An 18,960-nucleotide genomic window follows, 5' to 3' on the forward strand; every position below is an offset into this window, starting at 1 on the left:
TTCCTTCATAATGTCCTCCCTAAACTCCTGAACAATTCTGGTCCTGCCTAAATCTCTGATGTCACTTTCTCCTACTCCCTATCTCATTGCCAATGGTCTGCTCAAACTAACCTCCTAAATGCCCAATTTGTATCCTTGACCCAGACCTCCTGAATGCTTGGAATTTTTTCCCTTTCCTTGAGCACATGATGCAGGTTAGACAGGCAGAAAACCATTCTAAGTTCTGGGACATTACTGAAATATCCTATGCCTCTGAGCAGGGAATTTTCTTTGCTATCCCTGAGGTTCCCTTGGGTAAGTTTTTGGCTAAATGGTTCTGACCCTGGCTGTGGAAACCAAATGGTGCCAACCCAAGTGGCTTGTGCAGTTCCTAGAAAGCTTTATACACAGCCTCTTTGTTCATTTTGCATGCTGGAACTTGCTTTCATAACAGGTTGTGCATTATAACACTCCCAGTAAATTTAAATTAAAGCTGTTACTGATATGGTGTTGGGTTCAAGAGAGAATGTACATCTCACTCCCTACACTAAATATCTCTAACAATACTTCTTTGTGGGACCAAACTTATTGGAGATATTTGAGATTACAGCATTAGGCTGTTTGTATAAAATATCATGTGCCTGCTGGAGTGGGGAGAGGTGGAAGCCATAAGAGGCTAGATGTACAAAGTTACATCGTAGGTGCCTTACCAGCGTCTTTAGGTGCCTTAGTCCAACACCTAGGTGCCACAGACATTCTCAAAACCCACTGGTCAGCTGCTGCCTAACCCTGTAGGTATCTAAAGTCCCCATTGCACCTAAGTTTCCACAGGTAGGCATATGCAAAACCACCCGAGTTCTGATGCCACCCCTCACTAAGCAGCTATGTGGAACCTTCAGGGCACACTTACAGGAAAAGACAGCCTGAGGGAAGCAGGTCTGGAATTTTTCAGATTCAGGCAGGCATGTGTCTCCAGGATACTCAATCGGCCAGTGATTAGGCCCTCAGTTGGGATATGGGAGACCCAAGTTCAAATCCTTCCACTGCCTGATTTAGAGCAGGACTTAAAGCCAAGTCTCCTGCATGCCAGGTGAGTGCCCTAACCTCTTGGGTATTCTGGGTCAGTCTCTTTCTCTCTCCTTTTGCAGCTGTTCCTCTTTTTATAAATACGGAATTCAATATTTCTTGGAGCCAGGACTTCAACTGGACTCTCTCCCACATCAGTGCCCTACCCAACAGGCGATAGAACCACACACTCCCTTTCTCTCTCTCTCTGGCCAATTAATAGTTAATTATTTAATGCAAAGTAGAACTGCTCCAAAGGCAGAGACTGGGAGAGCCCCACCCTGGAACACCCAAAGGGCTGGTGGTTAGAACACTCATGGGGGATGCGTAAGACCCGCATTCAAGTCCCTGTTCCAAATCAGGCAGAATAGGGATTTGAATTCAGATTGAGTCTGGCCATTACTATAGCCTCTCTTTATCAACACTGAATCTCTCCACCTTCAAAGTTCTTTACAAATATTATCAAATTAATTCTGAATATCCCATGAAGTTGGAATTATTATCCCTATTGTACAGAAATGGAGGTAGAGAGAAGTGAATTGACTTCCCCTAGGCCACAGAGGAGTCACTGTCAAGACTGGAATTAAAATACAGGAGTTGCTGGCATATAATTCTGTGATCAATTAGTGGTGTTGGAACAATGTGTATAGTGGGGGTGCTGCAAGTCATAGAACAAAACTGCAAACCCTGCATATTATGGAACCCACTTCAAGCTGGGGGTGGGCTGCCGCACCCCCAGCACTCCTATGCTCAAGACCATGTCGCTTTCTGTTTCGTTTTACCTATTTGTAATCTACCTGCAGTATAATTCTGTTGATCAACCACAGTGATTTGGCTCCTCCCTCTCTCACAGAAATCTTTTTGTAAATATACTCTTACCGGGGAAATCTGAGAGCCAGCACTCACTTTGTTTTGTTAATCTTTCTCAAGTTACAAACTTGTGGAGCCATCTTTCTATATAACATTGAGGGTTACCTGGCAAACAGACAAGTAAAATAGACACTGGTCTGTCGTGTAGCTTTGAGCAAAACACTTTACCTGACTGTTCCTCAGTTTTCTCATCTGTAAAATGAGGATAATAATACATGCTTCTTTTGTAAAGAGCTTGGAGTTTAATGGGTGAAAAGCAATGTTGTACAAGAACTAGGTACTAATGTTATAAACACAAAAGGCTAGATCCTCAGATGCTGTAAATGCAGTTACTCAGATTTACATCATTTGGGAATCTGGCCCAAAGTGCTCAGTCCTGATTTGCAAAAAATCATGTTTACACTGCTCCAGCGAGCTGAGGATTCCCCCAACATGAGGTGGAGAGGCCAGGCGTTCCAGCAATCCTCGCCCATCAGAACAGCTCCTGGGGATCCAACCTCACTGGTGTAGATTAGAGGAGGTTACTGTAATTTATGCTAGGACCAAACTCGCACCTAGCTGGTTTAGGATTTAAGGTAGCGAAAAGTAGATATAATGCCACTTCTGTGTCCCCATCCCTAAGGTGTTGTGAGCACGGCTAAAGCACACTTAAGGACTGAAACCCATCTGTGTGTGCTTGATACACGGGGTATCATTAAACAATTACAGGGTATCATTAAATAATTAATTTACAACCCATACTCAATGGGGACCTCATCCTAAAAGGTTTCAGAGTAACAGCCGTGTTAGTCTGTATTCGCAAAAAGAAAAGGAGTACTTGTGGCACCTTAGAGACTAACCAATTTATTTGAGCATAAGCTTTCGTGAGCTACAGCTCACTTCATCGGATGCATACTGTGGAAAGTATAGAAGATCTTTTTATACACACAAAGCATGAAAAAATGGGTGTTTACCACTACAAAAGGTTTTCTCTCCCCCCCGCCCCCCACTCTCCTGCTGGTAATAGCTTATCTAAAGTGATCACTCTCCTTACAATGTGTATGATAATCAAGGTGGGCCATTTCCAGCACAAATCCAGGGTTTAACAAGAACGTCTGGGGGGGGGGGGTGTAGGAAAAAACAAGGGGGGTTTTCCTACACACCCCCTCCCCCTCCTCAGACGTTCTTGTTAAACCCTGGATTTGTGCTGGAAATGGCCCACCTTGATTATCATACACATTGTAAGGAGAGTGATCACTTTAGATAAGCTATTACCAGCAGGAGAGTGGGGGGGGGGGGGAGGGGGGAGAGAGAAAACCTTTTGTAGTGGTAAACACCCATTTTTTCATGCTTTGTGTGTATAAAAAGATCGTCTATACTTTCCACAGTATGCATCCGATGAAGTGAGCTGTAGCTCACGAAAGCTTATGCTCAAATAAATTGGTTAGTCTCTAAGGTGCCACAAGTACACCTTTCCTTTTTGATCATCCTAAAAGAAATCTTTCCTGAACCAGGAGCAATGGAAGCCCTCTACAAGTTGGGTGGTGGGGAGCCCACAGGCACCTGAACTATGGTCCCATCCCCACACTACCCCTTGCCCCCGAGCCCCTGCCCTCCTGCCACCCATTCCCTCTGAGGCTCCGTTCCCAGGCTGCCCCTTCTCACTGAGCCCCCACCCTCACACTGCCCCTTCCCCCAAAGCCCCGCTCCCATGCCACCTCTTCCCTCAAGACCCTGCCCCTGCTTGCTCTTCTCCAACCCCCTCCACTGTCGCTCACCCTTACAGCCAGTAAAAAGTGGGAGGGCATAGCCCTCCCACTTTTAAAAGCGATGGAGCCATGGTTTCCTGGCCCCCCCATTCCAGCATCCCTGTCCTGAACCCCCTCTTCTGGCCTTCAAACAACCCCCCAAACCTCTCCAAGCTCATCATCAGAAGCAAGCTCCCCACAGACCAGGACACAGCAACTCAAAGCAGCACCAGACACTGCCAGAACAACAGATCCAAAACCTGTGGACATGTCTTTACTGCTACAATGAACAATATTCCCCACAACACACCTTTTCAAGATCAATGGGTTCTACACATGCCTATCACATGCGATGTACCTCATCCACTGCAGTAAATGCCCCAATAACAACTATGTGGGTGGAACCAGGCAATTACTATCCTCTAGAATGAACTCACACAGAAAAATGATAAAAGACATGTCCTTTTAGTCCATGTCCTCAAAGGAAACCTGCACAACACCTTCAAAAGTCAAACCTCGGAGCTTAAATTCATAACTTTGCTCGAACTAAATATCATGGTCTTAATAAAGACACTGGATTTATGGCTTATTTCAACAATCTGTAACCCACAAACCCCTTCCCCATTCTTGTCCTATGACTGCAGAGATGTTAGCGGACCACTTCATGTTGAATGGTCCCTTACAATATGTGTTAACCAGTTACGCTAAACAATCTGTTCCGCCTTTTGTATAGCTGTGACACTCTGCGTACCTTTCCCAGACATGAAGGAAAGCTCTGTGTAGCTCAAAAGCTTGTCTCTTTTACCAACAGAAGCTGGTCCAATAAAATATATTACATCACCCACCTTTTCTCTCTACTTGACACAAAGATATGTTGGTTTGCCCCCCCCCCCCCCGCCCCAAATAATTGAGTTGTAGGGACTGATTTCTGATTGGCTAAAGCACAAGTAAACAATTTAGCATCACATTTTCAGTTTGGTCTTTCCTCACCTTTATCTGTGGAAGCTCATGCTAGAATGTTTAACAGCTACTGAGGCTTGATGAGCTTGTTCTACATTTCACCCCTTGGTCTGCACTTGCAGTATTGGAGATAGATATACATCTTCAAATATCTTCCCTGGAGAAATAAAGATGGATTTTAGTTCCTGCACTTGACTGTTCTGTCAAAAACTTGAGGAATGTTATTAGCCACATATAACATTTTATTTTCATAGATCAACCACGACAGCATGCTACTGCTTATGAAAAAAAAACAGTTACTTTCAAAAGAATATCTGTTTATCTCAGGGTTTCGTACCACCAGCCATCGTCACAGTATCTGACCGCCTTCTATGTAAAATCAATAGCAATAGCAAAGTCCCTAGTGGACTTCATAGACTCTCTGGCACGTCTCTTTTTATGGAATCAAAACTCTGAGCGGGTAGAGTTTCTTTGTGGTTTCCCCCCTCCCCCAAGGGATTTGTGGGAGCAAGGGGGTGTCAGTGTTTGCTCCTTTTTTCAGGATTAAATGTCACACATGTAAGGCTGTTTTTTTATGTAACTTTAGAAAAAAATATAAATAAAAAGTGTTAATAAAATTGTTTCGATTTAGGGCCAGATTTATTTATTCTTCTTTGCAGAGTTTAATCCTTTGAGGAAATTAACTGAATTCCCAGGAAACCATTTTTCCCTCCCATATTCTTTTAAAATCAACCAGTCATTGTTTATTTTTTCTTTATGATGTTTGGAAAAAACATATTTTTCAGTTTTGTATTTTCACCTCTTCCTGCTCAATCCCACTGAGCACTTCTTAGGAAAAGTCACTTTGTCTTCAGTTGCTACAATAGATTGTTAGAAAGAGGGTGTGGTATTGTCATGCTGTGACGTCTTTCAAACCATGCCTGACTATAAAGGAGGTAGAGAGGTAATGAACCACGCAATACTCAAAAGTAGTTTCCACAGGCTGCTGGGATTTGAAAACTTATGTTATTCTATATCTTCCTTTTAAAGAGAATAGGGAAATTGGATTCAGCTAGCAGTGGCTAATTGCACCGGGGAATAACCGACTGTGTTATTATCAACTTCTCAATGTAAAACTTGGATTTACATATTTCCTTAAAATCAAGTAAGCATTTTTTTTCACATGTACGGTGGAAATGCTGCAAAAAATCAGAATGAGTCCTGAAGTTCTCACCAATCAAAACATCAGTGAAAGTGAAATTGGTGGTTATAGCACAGGCCAAGGATCTCCTTTGCCTGGGGAAACTGCCAGCCCCAGAAGTTATTCTCAACAGAGCCCATCTTTGCCAGCTTCTGGATTAACAGAATTTAATGCTGTGAGTCCCAAGATCTGTCATACTCCCCCAATAAAAATCCAGGAGATGTCTGCTCTTACTGGTAAGATTAAAATTTTTTCACATACTTTCAACTATTATGTACGACAATACTGCATTTCTTTGCAAAGCAATACAGTAAGTTGTTGTAAGAACAAGGCATTTTAGGTATGTGCAGTAATAATGTCAAATGGAGATGATCAGTTTATGTAGTTAGCTTATTTTTGGTTTTGATGTGGTTTATTCCTAAAGGCAAAAATTCTTCAATGTCTTGCAGATTGTTGTAGTAATATTCCATGATTTGTTTACCTGTAACATTTTGCTGCTCATTTATTTTCTTAATTATGCTGGGTTCTGCGTGTAATAGTAATATATGACTTGGCGAATAAATATAGAATTGTATACAAATATGTATAATAAATTATTGCCTTTACCAAATGCTTCAGCTTCAAGACTGCACCTGGACAGGTAAATTGATGCATCATCCAGCATTTTTATTATTTAATAGCTTGAAAGAGAACAATAAAATTAACAACAACTTTGCACTTTGATAGTACTTTCATCCAGGGTGTCAAAGTGCTTTACAAAAGTAATTAATTAAGCCTTAAAATATCTGCCAGAGGCAGGTATTAGTCCCACTTCTACAGCTGTTTGAATAGTAAACAACTGACTTGTGAGGTCATATTATTCATGGGTATTCTGTCACCTGCTAAGCATTCAGAAATTCCAAAGGATTCACAAGTTTTAGCAAAAATGACAAGTCATCCCAAAGCTCCTATCATAAGTGCAATTTTTGTTACATGGTATCCACTATTCTCCTGCTGAAAATATTTCTAACTCCTAAACAGGGAGCAAAAACAGGACCACATGACCTGAGTCTGTAGTTCTTGTAGCCAATTCCCAGGTCACTCCCCATCCCCTGTAGCCTCTGATATGGTAGCATGTCAAGGGCAGAAAGGGGCATAGTCAGAGCTTACTGAATTCTGGCTATTCTCAGCTGGAAGCAATAACCAGCCAGGGTAGAGCAGTGATTATTGGGTCCAGCTGAAAATCTAGTCCATGGGGTAAACTTAGCAGTGCAACCCTCAGGTTATATTTATCTATATATTACTCCTATCACCACAGGATCTGATCACCCGCGTCACATATATCCCTGTCATTCTAGGCCACCATGGTCTTGGTGTTTAATCATAATCGCGTCTCCTCTTTTGCTTTAGCTCCACATGCACCATAAAGAGGGGCTCTAGGAGCTACAGCAGCTCACCACTGCCCCAGTGAGCATCACCTCTATCAAACTCTCAGCTTTCAGCAGCCCACGCAGTGAGTCTTGACATATGAGGGTCCTCCTGAACCTAGGCCGCTATGATGCTGTGCTCGGAGATCCCGCCATGTAGCCCAGTTCTTAGTGATTTCAGGTCTTAGTGATTTCACTGGGTAATGGGGAGCTTGCTGCTGCATCCTCTACATTGTTTTTCACTGCAGCGTTGTACCGACACCAGGTCTAAGGTTCAACCTCCCAAGGCTGCTCATCAGTGACTTCAGCTTTAGCGATTGCTGAGCAGAACCAAGGATTCTCAATTGCATCTGGTCTGCTCTGTCTTTCAACACTGGAGGAGAAGGGTTAAATGGTATCTTAGACTCTTTAAACAGGTCCACCCCATCAGCGAGGAGGAACACTTGTTCCCACTCATTTTCACATCACTCCCCATGGCTCAGGACATGAGGTTCAAGTGAGGGTGATCCCTCAGTTAGGGCAGTTCTGCTGCCCTTTAGACATACAGTAAGGACAATAACATTTCATTTTCCCTGTATTCAAGATTAAAGTGAACTTTAATCTGAAGCAGCCAAAACTAATTACTTTGGCAAAGCAAGTCTGTCTGCTGATCACCTAGACAAATTAGATTTGTCTATGCCAGGGATTGGCAACCTTTGGACCACGGCCTGACAGGGAAAGCCACTGGTGGGCCGGGATGGTTTGTTTACCTGTAGCGTCCGCAGGTTCAGCCGATCGGAGCTCCCACTGGCCGTGGTTTGCCATCCCAGGCCAATGGGGACTGCAGGAAGGGCAACCAGCACATCCCTTGGCCCGTGTCGCTTCCCACAGCCCCCACTGGCCTGAGACAGTGAACTGTGGCCAGTAGGAGCAGCGATCAGCTGACCTGCAGATGCTGCAGGTAAACAAACCGGCCTAGCCCACCAGTGGCTTCCCCTGGCAGGCCACGGGCCAAAGGTTGCCGATCCCTGTTCTGTGCCAATATAGTCTGCTCCTGAGATCTTTCCCCCCAGTTCATCCACAGAAGCTCATTCAGACTCTGCTTACACATGTATTCTCTCTCCATTCATGCCCACAGGTTGTAAGCTCTTCAGTTAGATTTTTATTTTATTTTATTGATTGTCTCCTACCTGTTGAGAAGCCCCCTGAACTGTTAGAACATGTTTATCTATACTAAATAAGAGTAATTCTTGAAAATTCAGAACCAGAGAACATATAGCTCAAAGTGGGAATTTTCCCCAACTAACAAATCACCTGAAACTATGCACACCCTCTTAGGGCAAAACTACCTCCTACTCTCCCTATCACACAATGGCTTGTAGCATTTATCTTGTGGTAATTTCTTTTTCAAGTACCTTATTTTGATTTTTTTCCAGACTCTACGCTGAGCACTTTCCCCCCTCAGAAGCGGTATGTTGGCGTTCGGGTAAAAATGCCAGTGCGGGAATTGCTGAGAAAAGTCCGGCTTTCCAAAGGGATGGACCCCAGTGACATAAAGGTAAGAATCTCCTTGAGTTTGGAGAAGTCACCACATATGAAAGTGTAACATGATGGCAAAGTATGTTACATGTTCTCTCTCTGTGGCTACTGTGCAGATGATACCGCATGGTGTTGCTTCCATCCAATAGAGTTACTCCTTAACGTGAAGAGGTAGAAGTCTGCAATCTGGTGCTGTACATCCCAAATTCAAACATTACTAAGGGACTAGAGTGGAGATTTTTTCAAGAGCATGGTAGCAAGGATCTTTCTCGTCCAAAAGAGATCACTGTTTCCATGCTCTGCAAAAAAAAGTATCAGATAGAAGTTGTTAGTATCAGAATTATTTTGCTCAGGTCACATACTGTGCACTAGTTAAATTTTTCTAGTTATGTTACCATCTCAAAATATACTAATTTTTGTTTATTTGCTTGTTTCCTTAGGAAACACAATCAATAAGGGCAACTACAACTAAAAGATCTTCTGGAACAACAGGTAAAGTACCCCCTGGGGGGAATGCAAACTCCTCATCCTATAGGTTGATGCCCTCTCACAAGAACATGTACACAAAGAATTGTGTCACAAGACTCTCAGACACTTCCACTGGCTACCTATTGTTTAAGGATATAGGGCCACATTCTCAGCTGGTATACACTGGCATAACTATTTTGTTTTGACAGAGCTATGCTGAGATGATGCTGTGGTCCTATATATTTCAAAGTTGTATCCTTTTAAAAAACCAAACAAATAAAAACCCTCTGTAGACTTAGATCCAGCCAGTTTTATGGAGCTTTTCTCTTCTTCTGCTCCCTCCATTCATCTAGCAAGACCTTTCTCAATGTCCCTTAAAGCACACACTGATCCACCTTCAGAGTATGTCTATGCTCACACAAATACACACTAATATGGGCACCTTCATGTACTCCAAAGTCCTTGTCAGAATTAGCTTTGTTTCTTAAATTCTTTATGGTTGCACCAGCAACACTGCAGCTCTAGCAGGGCTGCAAAGCTGAGAGACATGCTGCTATGACAGGGGTGGGCAAACTTTTTTGGCCTGAGGGCCACATCTGGGTATGGAAATTGTATGGTGGGCCATGAATGCTAAAGGAATTGGGGGGTTGGGGTGCGGGAGGGGGTGTGGGCTCTGGCTGGGGGTGCAGGCTCTGGGGTGGGGCCAGAAATTAGGAGTTCAGGGTGTGGGATGGGCTTCGGGCTGGACAAGGGGTTGGGATGCGGGACGGGTTGAGGGCTGTGGCTGGAGGTGCAGGCTCTGAGGTGGGGCTGAGGATGAGGGGCTTGGGATGCAGGAAGGTGCTCCGGACTGGGACCGAGGGGTTTGGAGGGTGGGAGGAGGATCAGGGCTGGGGCCAGGGGTTGGGGCACGAGGTGGGGCTCAGGGGTGCCGGCTCCGGGAGGCGCTTATCTCAAGCAGCTCCCAGAAGCAGCAACATGTCCCCCCTACGGCTCCTATGCAGAGGCCCGGCACCAGTCAGGCAGCTCTGCATGCTGCCCCATCTGCAGGCACCACCTCTGCAGCTCCCATGGCTGCAGTTCCCAGCCAATAGGAGCTGCAGAGCCGGCACTTGGGGCGGGGGCAGTGTGCGGAGCCCCCTGGCTGCCCCTATGCATAGGAGCCAGAGGGGGGACATGCCGCTGCTTCCAGGAGGCATGCAGAGCCACAGCACGCATGGAGTCGGGCAAACCTCTGACCCTGCTCCCCAGCTGGAGCATCGGAGTGGGGCAAGTCCCCAACCCCGCTCCCCGGAGGGCGCTCGAGGGCCAGATTAAAAGGTCTGATGGGCTGGATGCAGCCTGCAGGCCGTAGTTTGCCCACCTCTGAGCTATAAACAAGGCTTCAGGCATTTTCACCGTATACTTCCTCTCACCCATGTATCCTATGGGTAGAAATATTGGAGTGAATATTACTTACTTTTTTTTTAAACTCAAATGTTTTTCTTTTGTTTCCAATAGCAAGAAGAAAAGCTCACCCTTATTCAGAAAAACAGCTCAGACAGGTATGCATGACACCTTTTGCTTCCAGATTTCTGACTCTCCAGGGAAATCACATGTTACGGTTCTGAGGCTGAACAGGACACCTGATGACTGAATTTTGTTTTTCTTCTTGGTGTTTTAGAAAAAGCAAAGTTCTGAGCAAGCACTAAAAGGCTTGGAGGACCTTGATATCTTGGTTGAAGTACTGGAGGAAGACCTGAACAAGAGCCACTCAAAGCTAGAGTCTCTGAGCCCTACGCCAGCTTGCTGCCGGCGCAGCTTTCCCCCTGATATTCAGGCCTCTTGGTGGGAAGTTAACGGCAGCAAACAACCAGCTGGCAGCCTGCTGGAAAGGAGCCAGAACCTGACCAAATCACAGTTGTGTTGCCCGTTTCCTGATTGCCACCAACTACTGTGTGGACAAGAGGAGAATTCTTACTTACCCAATTATAAAAAAATGCAACACCCAGACGCCCTGGAAATATCATTTCCGAGTAAAAATGAGGAACAGAACAGCTGGCAGATGCAGCATCCTTTTATCAGTCCCCAGGGGCATTTCCCAGAGCCTTCTGCACAGGACAGACCTTTCTGCTATAATCCACCAGGACACCATTCAGAGGAGTTCTTGGAAGTTGATGCAACCTCCCAGGACTATGTGGGACATTTGAAGTCAACCTCTGTTTCTTTCGAACAGCAGGACCTTTCTGCCCTCTCTTTCTTCCAGTTCCAACTATACTGGGAGGAGAGTCTCCTGAGAAATATCCCAGTGGACAAGTTGCTTGCACCTGATGAAAATGGGAACAGGTCTGTGACTGTTTATATATAAAATATATCGCTTTCTCTTTTCTGAAATCTTATCAACAATGGGAAGTTGATCCAATTCCAGCCACTGGTGTTGTGGAAACCTTTAGGTTTGGTCAACACCTAAAACTTAGGTTGACCTAGCTTTGTTGCTCAGGATGTGAAAAATTCACTCCCTTAAGAGATATAGTTGAGCCAAACTAAGCTCCGGTATAGACACCACCCTTGCCTCTTGAGAGGGTAGATGTACCGCAGCAGTGGAAAAAAGCCATCCGATGCTATAGCAAGCATCTACACTACAGCAGTGCAGCTGCAGCTGTCCCGCAGTATTACTTGTAGCATAGACAAAGCCTCAGTGAAGGCAGTGCAAACTGTAATTTGCATCAGTGCAGTTGGACCTGGTTTTAGGTAGGGCCAAGTTCTATCGGTGCCGATAGTAACTTTGCCTGTCCACACTAGAGGTTTGCTCAGATGTAGTTAGCCCACTTTCTGGCTACTGACAACTGAAATCAGGACAGCATCCCGGTGTAAACAAGGCCAAGGACTGAATTGTGAGCAGCTAGAAGAAAATGTAATCAAAGGCACCTGTTCTGAAACAATTCCTTTATGCTCCAGAGAAACTGATTTGCAACAATAAGACTCCTTAACATTGTTTACCAGGCTGCAAACAATCTATGAATAATTACTTTTTTTAGTAGCTGGCAATAAAAATGGGTGAGGCAATTAGCAATGTATGTAAGTTTTGATGTAGTGTGCAGGCAGCAGACTTCCAAAGAATTGGGAGCGGCTTCTCTGGAACTGACTCGAAGACAACAAGGATATTGATCCCATTTCAGTAGAATAAAGTGTGTTTAAAGAGCAAATATTTGTTTACGCAAACAAACAAGTCCTCTCCCCCCCCCCCCGCCCCCCAAAAACCCCCCAACCACTTGATTTCCTTCACAGCTCAACCAGTTTAAGGAAGCTGATGTAAAACAGATGCCACCTTTCTTAAAACTGGCCTAGTCTCAGCAGGGATGAGACTTCTTGATTGTCTTTAAAACACAATCAAGGGGATCCAAACACAATCTCATTTTACAGGATTGCAACATTACAGGAAACAAAATGTAGTAAGTGGACCACGTGCTATGCCGAAGAGTGCTCCTGAATACAGCAATAAAATTATAGAAATTGCTGTTTACCTTTGTTACTATAATTGCATTACCATTACTTACAATAAGCCACCCACTGTTAAATCTCTAACATCTTCTGCACTCCTTTTTTTACATCCCCCCTAAACAGATGCACAAAATGTCCTGTGACCAAGAAATTAAAATATTCATCAATTCCTGTTCACGTGGGACCTAAAGGGCCAAATTCTCATTGGTAATCTTTAACTGTGTCCACAAAAGGTGCAAATGCCAGGTTGGATATGGCAATAACCATATGCATGTACTAGGATCTATTTGTGCTACACAAAGACTAAGCCTACACAGTGAGCTAGGGGTGTGATTCCCAGCTTGCTTCTGCAGAGGGGTGAATTTCACCTAAAAAGAGAAACATTGTTTTGCAGCTAGAGTTAGGAGTTATTTTTTGGTTTTGAACGGGAGGCTTTCTACATTTCCCCACCTGTCCCATACCAGAGAACATGGGTTGCCGATTCTCCAGGATTGTCCTGGAGTCTCCAGAAATTAAAGATTAATCTTTCATTAAAGATTATGTCATGTGATGAAACTTCCAGGAATACGTCCAACCACAATTGGCAACCCTACAGAGAACCCTGGTAAGGGAGGTGGGGAAATGGGGTGCACACACAACCCCTGGCAGGGTGGAGGTTGGGGGATTGTGTCTCTGAAATAGAGGGATGGGAGACAGGTGCACAGGGAGCTTGTGCGGTGAAATGGAGGGATGCAACTAGCCCCTGGTATGTGGAGTTATCTCAGCCTACAGACCTATAAAGTGTGTGTGTCCACCTTCACCCCCTCAGTTAATAGAGAGTAAAGAATAAATGAAATACCAAACTGTCCCCAAAGTTTTTGATGCCTTATTTTACACACTGAAAAAAATTGTTCCTTTTGCTTTAAGATACCATCCCTGCGGTTATTTGAGAAACCTTGCCCACATTTGCTGAATGTTCTAATGCATTACAAACCCTGACCTATTCCAGGCTCCTGCACAAGGCTGTCACTCAAGGAAGGAGAGCACGGGCTTATGCACTTGCACAGAGATTGGCATCTCTAAACAAAATTGATGAGAAGGATGCAGCCAAACGGGTATGACACTAACTGGAAAAGAAAATCGGGCACTTCTCTAATACATTAAAGGATCCCTAAGCATTTTCCAGACATTGATTTTAAACTCCTAACACCCCAGTCAGTCAGGTATTACTACTGTCATTTTACAGATGGGGAAACTGCGGTGCAGGGAGGTGAAATGATTTGCACAAGATCACACAGCAAGTCAGTGGCACAGCTAGGAATAGAACCCAGGAGTCCTGACACCACTCCCCTCCACCAGTAGACCACACTTCCTTCCCAGAGCCAGGAATAGACCCTAGAAGTCCTGACTCCCAATGTTTCCCCCTAGCTGCTAATCCATGCTGTTTAAAGACTTTTCATTTTTTTCCACTGTAAAGTCTCTCTCCCCCTCTCTCTTCTTATTAGACGGCATTACATCTAGCTGCTGAAAAGAACCAGCACCTGATGGTCAATGATTTGATTTCTCTGGGTGCCAATGTCAATGAACAGGACAGTTTTGGGAAAACACCACTCCATCTGTGTGCAGAGAATGGGTACTTAAGAGTTTTGGATGTAAGTAAAGCTTTAATTAGAGATACAGTTATAATTACACTATCATATGCACTGGATTTTTCTGCCTGCATTTTGCAGGAGACACATGCATATTCTGCCACGCAAAATGTGAGACGTCTCTATAGATATGAGAAACCATCCCAGCGGAGATGAACTGGTGTCACTATTGTTATTGTTTTATTGTACTGTGGCAGTGCCCCGAGGCCACAATCAATATTTACAATCTCTGCATCATCCTCCTTTCAGGTTCTGAACAAATGTAAAGAAGGCGGCATGCATGTGGAAGTGGATCGAACTGACCATAGCGGTAAGAGATGCAATTTGAACTACAGTGAAGCTTACTGCAGACTCCTCCCAGGCTCCAAACTCTAACCTAAGTAATTTTAAACCCCAGAAATTAAGTAGGAAATATCAAGTTGGCAACCCCATTGTGTTGATCCTGCTGGGAAGGGCTGATCTCTTCCAGCTCACTGAGGCTGGTGCTTTGCTATGCCACTGGGATATAAAAAAGGTAGAAGTGGTTCTCTATAGGGAGAAGCTCCAGGGTGAGGGCTGAGCAGAAGACCCCTGGGAATAGCTAAGCCTGGGAAGAAAGCTTGAGCTGAACATTATCTAATTGTTGGTGTTTTTGTTAAAGCCAAAATACCCAAGCATTTGGATTTAGTCCCTCACAAGTGACTGATGTCATTGTGGTTCTTCCCATCCAGGTTTAACACCATTGCACTGTGCAGTTCTTGCTCACACTGCATTAGCGAGGGAGTCTCAAAAAATCCTCAACCACACTGACACGCGAAAGTTTCTGCAAACGCGCAAAGATCAAATTCTTGAGGGAATTAATTGTTTATTACAAATGGGAGCAAACCCTGGGCTGCAGGTGAGTGTCAATATCGGGGTAAATGACTTGTTTGCTTGTTTTTGTGGGTGGGTGGGTGGCTTTCATTTTCCTCCCTTAATTTTAGATTCTTTTTTTCATAGAAACCAAAATCATGTCAAACTGCCACTCACTTTGTAAAAATCCAGGAAAATAAGGAGATGACATGTTTCCCACAATCTCATGGCCCCAAAAGGGAGGACTTTCTTCAGGAGGTAATTCCGTTAATCTGATGAAAAAATAATTGCACAGGCTATATAGAGTGAATATCCAATAAAGAAAACACCATAGGTTAAGCTATAAATGTCTACAAACACAATGGCTGAGGTTCGGGCTGTGCATCTAGGGGGCCCAACCAAAAAAGGTACAATTCAGGGGGAGGGGCACTATAGTGGCTTTAATGTACCTTTGTACCCTCCCTATTCTGGATTCTTGTAGGGGCTACTTGAATTTACAGCATTCCCCCTCCCCAGCAGGACTGCCAATGGGTTGCAGCACTGGCTGGAGCAGAGTCTCCATCCCCACTCCTTGCCCACACTCTACACCGAGGCTTTTGAGGGGGCCAGCACAGGGAAGCTGCATCAGGATAATTCTTTCCTGCTGACTTTCATGTCCCCATAAGCTGCCATAACAAACAGTTATCTATAAGAGCTTAATACAGACAAGGTGTTATTTTGTTAATATTTATTCTAACCCCTGTCGATGAAATATCAGCACCACCCAAAACCCACACTACAAAAATAGAAAGTATTTGAAATTATCTTCTGGGTTTTAGTGCATCTTGTAAAATTTTTGCCTGACTCTTAGGTTGTAAGTGCCTTGGGATGGAAACCAAGGCTCCAACCCTGCAAACACTAACTTAGGTGCTTAACTGTCTGCAGAACTGGGTCCAACGGTGAAATCCTACCCCACTGAAGCCAATAGGAGTTTTGCCATTGACTTCAGTAGGGCCAGAATGTCACCCTAAATCTGTCTGTATCTTGCCAAAGGCAGAGCAACAAACCATCAGAACTTAATTAATAATAATAATAATTCTGAATCCCTCTCAGTCCCTTTGTGACCTTTTCATTGACTGAATATGCCTCATAAGAGCCCCTTGTCTGCAAAGATTCCTGGAAAGCTAGCAAGACAATTAACATAATAATAATGTGAAGCCAATACATGTGATTATTCATTGTATGTGTATGCACAACAGTAAACGTGCCTCCTTAATATTTGTGTTCCTTAGGAAATAAACAAGGTGGGGGCAATAAAAATAATTTCAACCCAGATTTTAATGGACTCCTTTATCACTAAATTAAGAGACTGCTGAACTTGCCATCTTCTGTCCCCTTGGGGTTAGAGTAGAGTAAGGAATCTGGCCCCTGCATGTCAGGACCTGAACGTATCCACAGTGAGGAAATGAGTTCATGGGGATGAGTGAAAATGCTTGACTGTTTTGGATGCTTCATTTGTACAGGCCTGTGGCTTGCCGAACGTACTGAGTGGAGGGACCCTTCCATATTTACAAGAAATGTCTGAGCTTCTTTCCTTTTCATCTTCAAATGTCTTTGGCCATGTTGTTAAATGTAAATTGTGATGAAGGCAACTGTGCTGCATAGTTAAGGGCATCCTAACTGAATAGCTATAGTGTAGAAGCTGCTCACCTAGGGTTGCCAGGTGTCTGGTTTTCAACAGGAATGCCCAGTCGAAAAGGGACCCTAGCGGCTCCGGTCAGCACCACTGACTGGGCCATTAGAAGTCCGTGGGTGGTGCACCATGGCTAAGGCAGGCTCCTTGCCTGCTCTGGCTCTGCGTGGCTCCTGGAAGCGGCCGGCATGTCCGGCTCCTAGGTGCTGGGGCAATCAGGGAAGCTCTGTGTGCTGCCCCCGCCCTCAGCGCCAGCACCGCAGCTCCCATTGGCCAGGAACCGTGGCCAATGGGAGCTGTGGGGGTAGCGCCTACAGGTGTGGCAGCCACACGCCGTGCAGAGCTGCCTGACTGTGCCTCCATCTAGGGGCAGGACATGGTGGCTGCTTCCAGGAGCAGTGCAGAGCCAGGGCAGGCAGAGAGTCTGCCTTAGCCCTGCTGCACCACTGACCGGGAGCCACCTGAGGTAAGCGCTGCCCGGCTGGAGCCTGAACCTCCTGCCCCAGATCGGAACCCCCTCCCACACCCAAACTCCCTCCCAGAGCCCACACCCCCTCCCACATCCCAACCCCCTACCCCAGACCTGAGCCCCCCATCTGGAGCCCACACCCCACACCCACTCCCTCACCCCAACCTCCTACCCCACCTCTGAGCCCCATCCCACAACCAAATTCCCTCTCTGAGCCCACACCCCTCACCCTCTCCCACACTCCAAACCCCTCGGCCCCAGCCCAGACCCTCTCCTGCACCCCAAACCCGTCATCCCTGGCCCCACCCCAGAGCCCATACCCCCAGCTGCAGCCCTCACCCCAACCCTCTGCCCCAACCCAGTGAAAGTGAGTGAGGGTGGGGGAGAGCAAGTGACGGAGGGAGGGGGGCTGGAATGAGTGGGGCCGGGACATCAGAGAAGCGGTGGGGCGGGGCCTCAGGGAAGGGCAGGGCAGAAGCAAGGCATGGGTGTTTGGTTTTGTGCAATTAGAAAGTCGGCAACCCAATGCTCACCTGTAGAATAGTCTTCCACCCTCCTCCCCCCCCCCCCAGGATCCTTACTTACCGCTCTGTAACCCTCATTCCTGTTCCTGTTTGATCATTTGCTGTCCCCTGAATTTAGCTGAAACCTGGGCTTCATGGTTTCTCCACTTAGGCTGGGGAAGGGGCCTTCAGCTGTGGGCAGGCTTGCGCCCACCCACCTTCCTGGAACTTGAGTAGGTATATGTTAGCATCATATGGCTTGATCCAGAGCCAATGTAGTCAAGGAGAAAAATGCCTACTGATTTCAAAAGACTTTGGATCAGGCCCAGAGTTCTGCACTTCACTGAAATCACCTTTGCCTGCAGAGACAAGTAGAAAAATAATGTAGAATAAATAAAACAAGACAGCTACTATTGAACTGAATGCTTTGTTTGTCTGTTTGTTTGCCTTCTAGGGATGTGCCAGTAGGTTCATTATCCCCATCTCATGCTCCGCAGCTGTTGCTGAGGAACAGCCAGAAAACAGACTGTAAAAATCTTCTGAATTTGTTAAAACTTGAGCTGCTGATGAAACACCCCCGGAGAGCCCAGAATTGGACTAACAGAAATTAGAGAGGCCTAGTTTTCAAAAGTGCTGAGCACTCACAGCTCCCTGTGAAGCCAGTTCAAGTTGTGGGAGCTCAGAACTCTGAAAATTGAGCCTTACAATATAGGTGCCTAATTTTGAAAATGTTGACCATAGATCTCCGGAGTCCAACCCTTTAAGTGCCAGTACAAGATTATTCCCTACCAAATGAGTTTAATTTTCAGAGATGCTACACACCTGCAATGGCATGTAAAGTCAATGGGAACTCCAGGGACGGGGTTATCACAGATTTTTAAGGCATGCACTGAAAAAAATTCCTGCAACTGATCACGTGTTTTCAACTACGGGCAAGTTTTTTAAAGATACAATCAGAGTTTATAACAGTAGAAGACTTTATATGTAAGTAGTCTGGAACTATTAAGTTGTATGATCAACAGAAGAAAATTTTCTTCCATATGTATTCACAATATTCAGTGTCATCTTTATACCAAGTAACTTTCAATTTAAAAAAAATCAACACTGTTATCACAGAATAATTGGGGATCTGTTAGGAAATTTTAGAGACTTAGTAACTACTTCCAGAAAACCTCAATACCTGTCTCCAGATTTAGTCTCACTT

General features: G+C 45.0%; 1 protein-coding gene across 1 annotated transcript in view; it reads left to right on the plus strand.

Annotated features, from left to right (window-relative positions):
* Positions 1-5,606: 5,606 nt before the first annotated feature.
* Positions 5,607-18,960, plus strand: part of LOC114021130 — a 40,304-nt gene continuing 26,950 nt past the window's right edge. The window contains exons 1-10 of the mRNA XM_043533858.1: positions 5,607-6,017; positions 8,603-8,724; positions 9,146-9,197; positions 10,674-10,717; positions 10,837-11,498; positions 13,642-13,747; positions 14,138-14,284; positions 14,531-14,591; positions 14,992-15,158; positions 15,260-15,370. Of these exons, the coding sequence (XP_043389793.1) occupies positions 5,777-6,017; positions 8,603-8,724; positions 9,146-9,197; positions 10,674-10,717; positions 10,837-11,498; positions 13,642-13,747; positions 14,138-14,284; positions 14,531-14,591; positions 14,992-15,158; positions 15,260-15,370 (1,713 nt within the window). The 5' untranslated portion in view covers positions 5,607-5,776. The remainder of the gene's footprint in view (positions 6,018-8,602; positions 8,725-9,145; positions 9,198-10,673; positions 10,718-10,836; positions 11,499-13,641; positions 13,748-14,137; positions 14,285-14,530; positions 14,592-14,991; positions 15,159-15,259; positions 15,371-18,960) is intronic.

Source organism: Chelonia mydas, chromosome 22 (genome assembly GCF_015237465.2).
Source record: "Chelonia mydas isolate rCheMyd1 chromosome 22, rCheMyd1.pri.v2, whole genome shotgun sequence".
Taxonomy (NCBI): Eukaryota; Metazoa; Chordata; order Testudines; family Cheloniidae; genus Chelonia; species Chelonia mydas.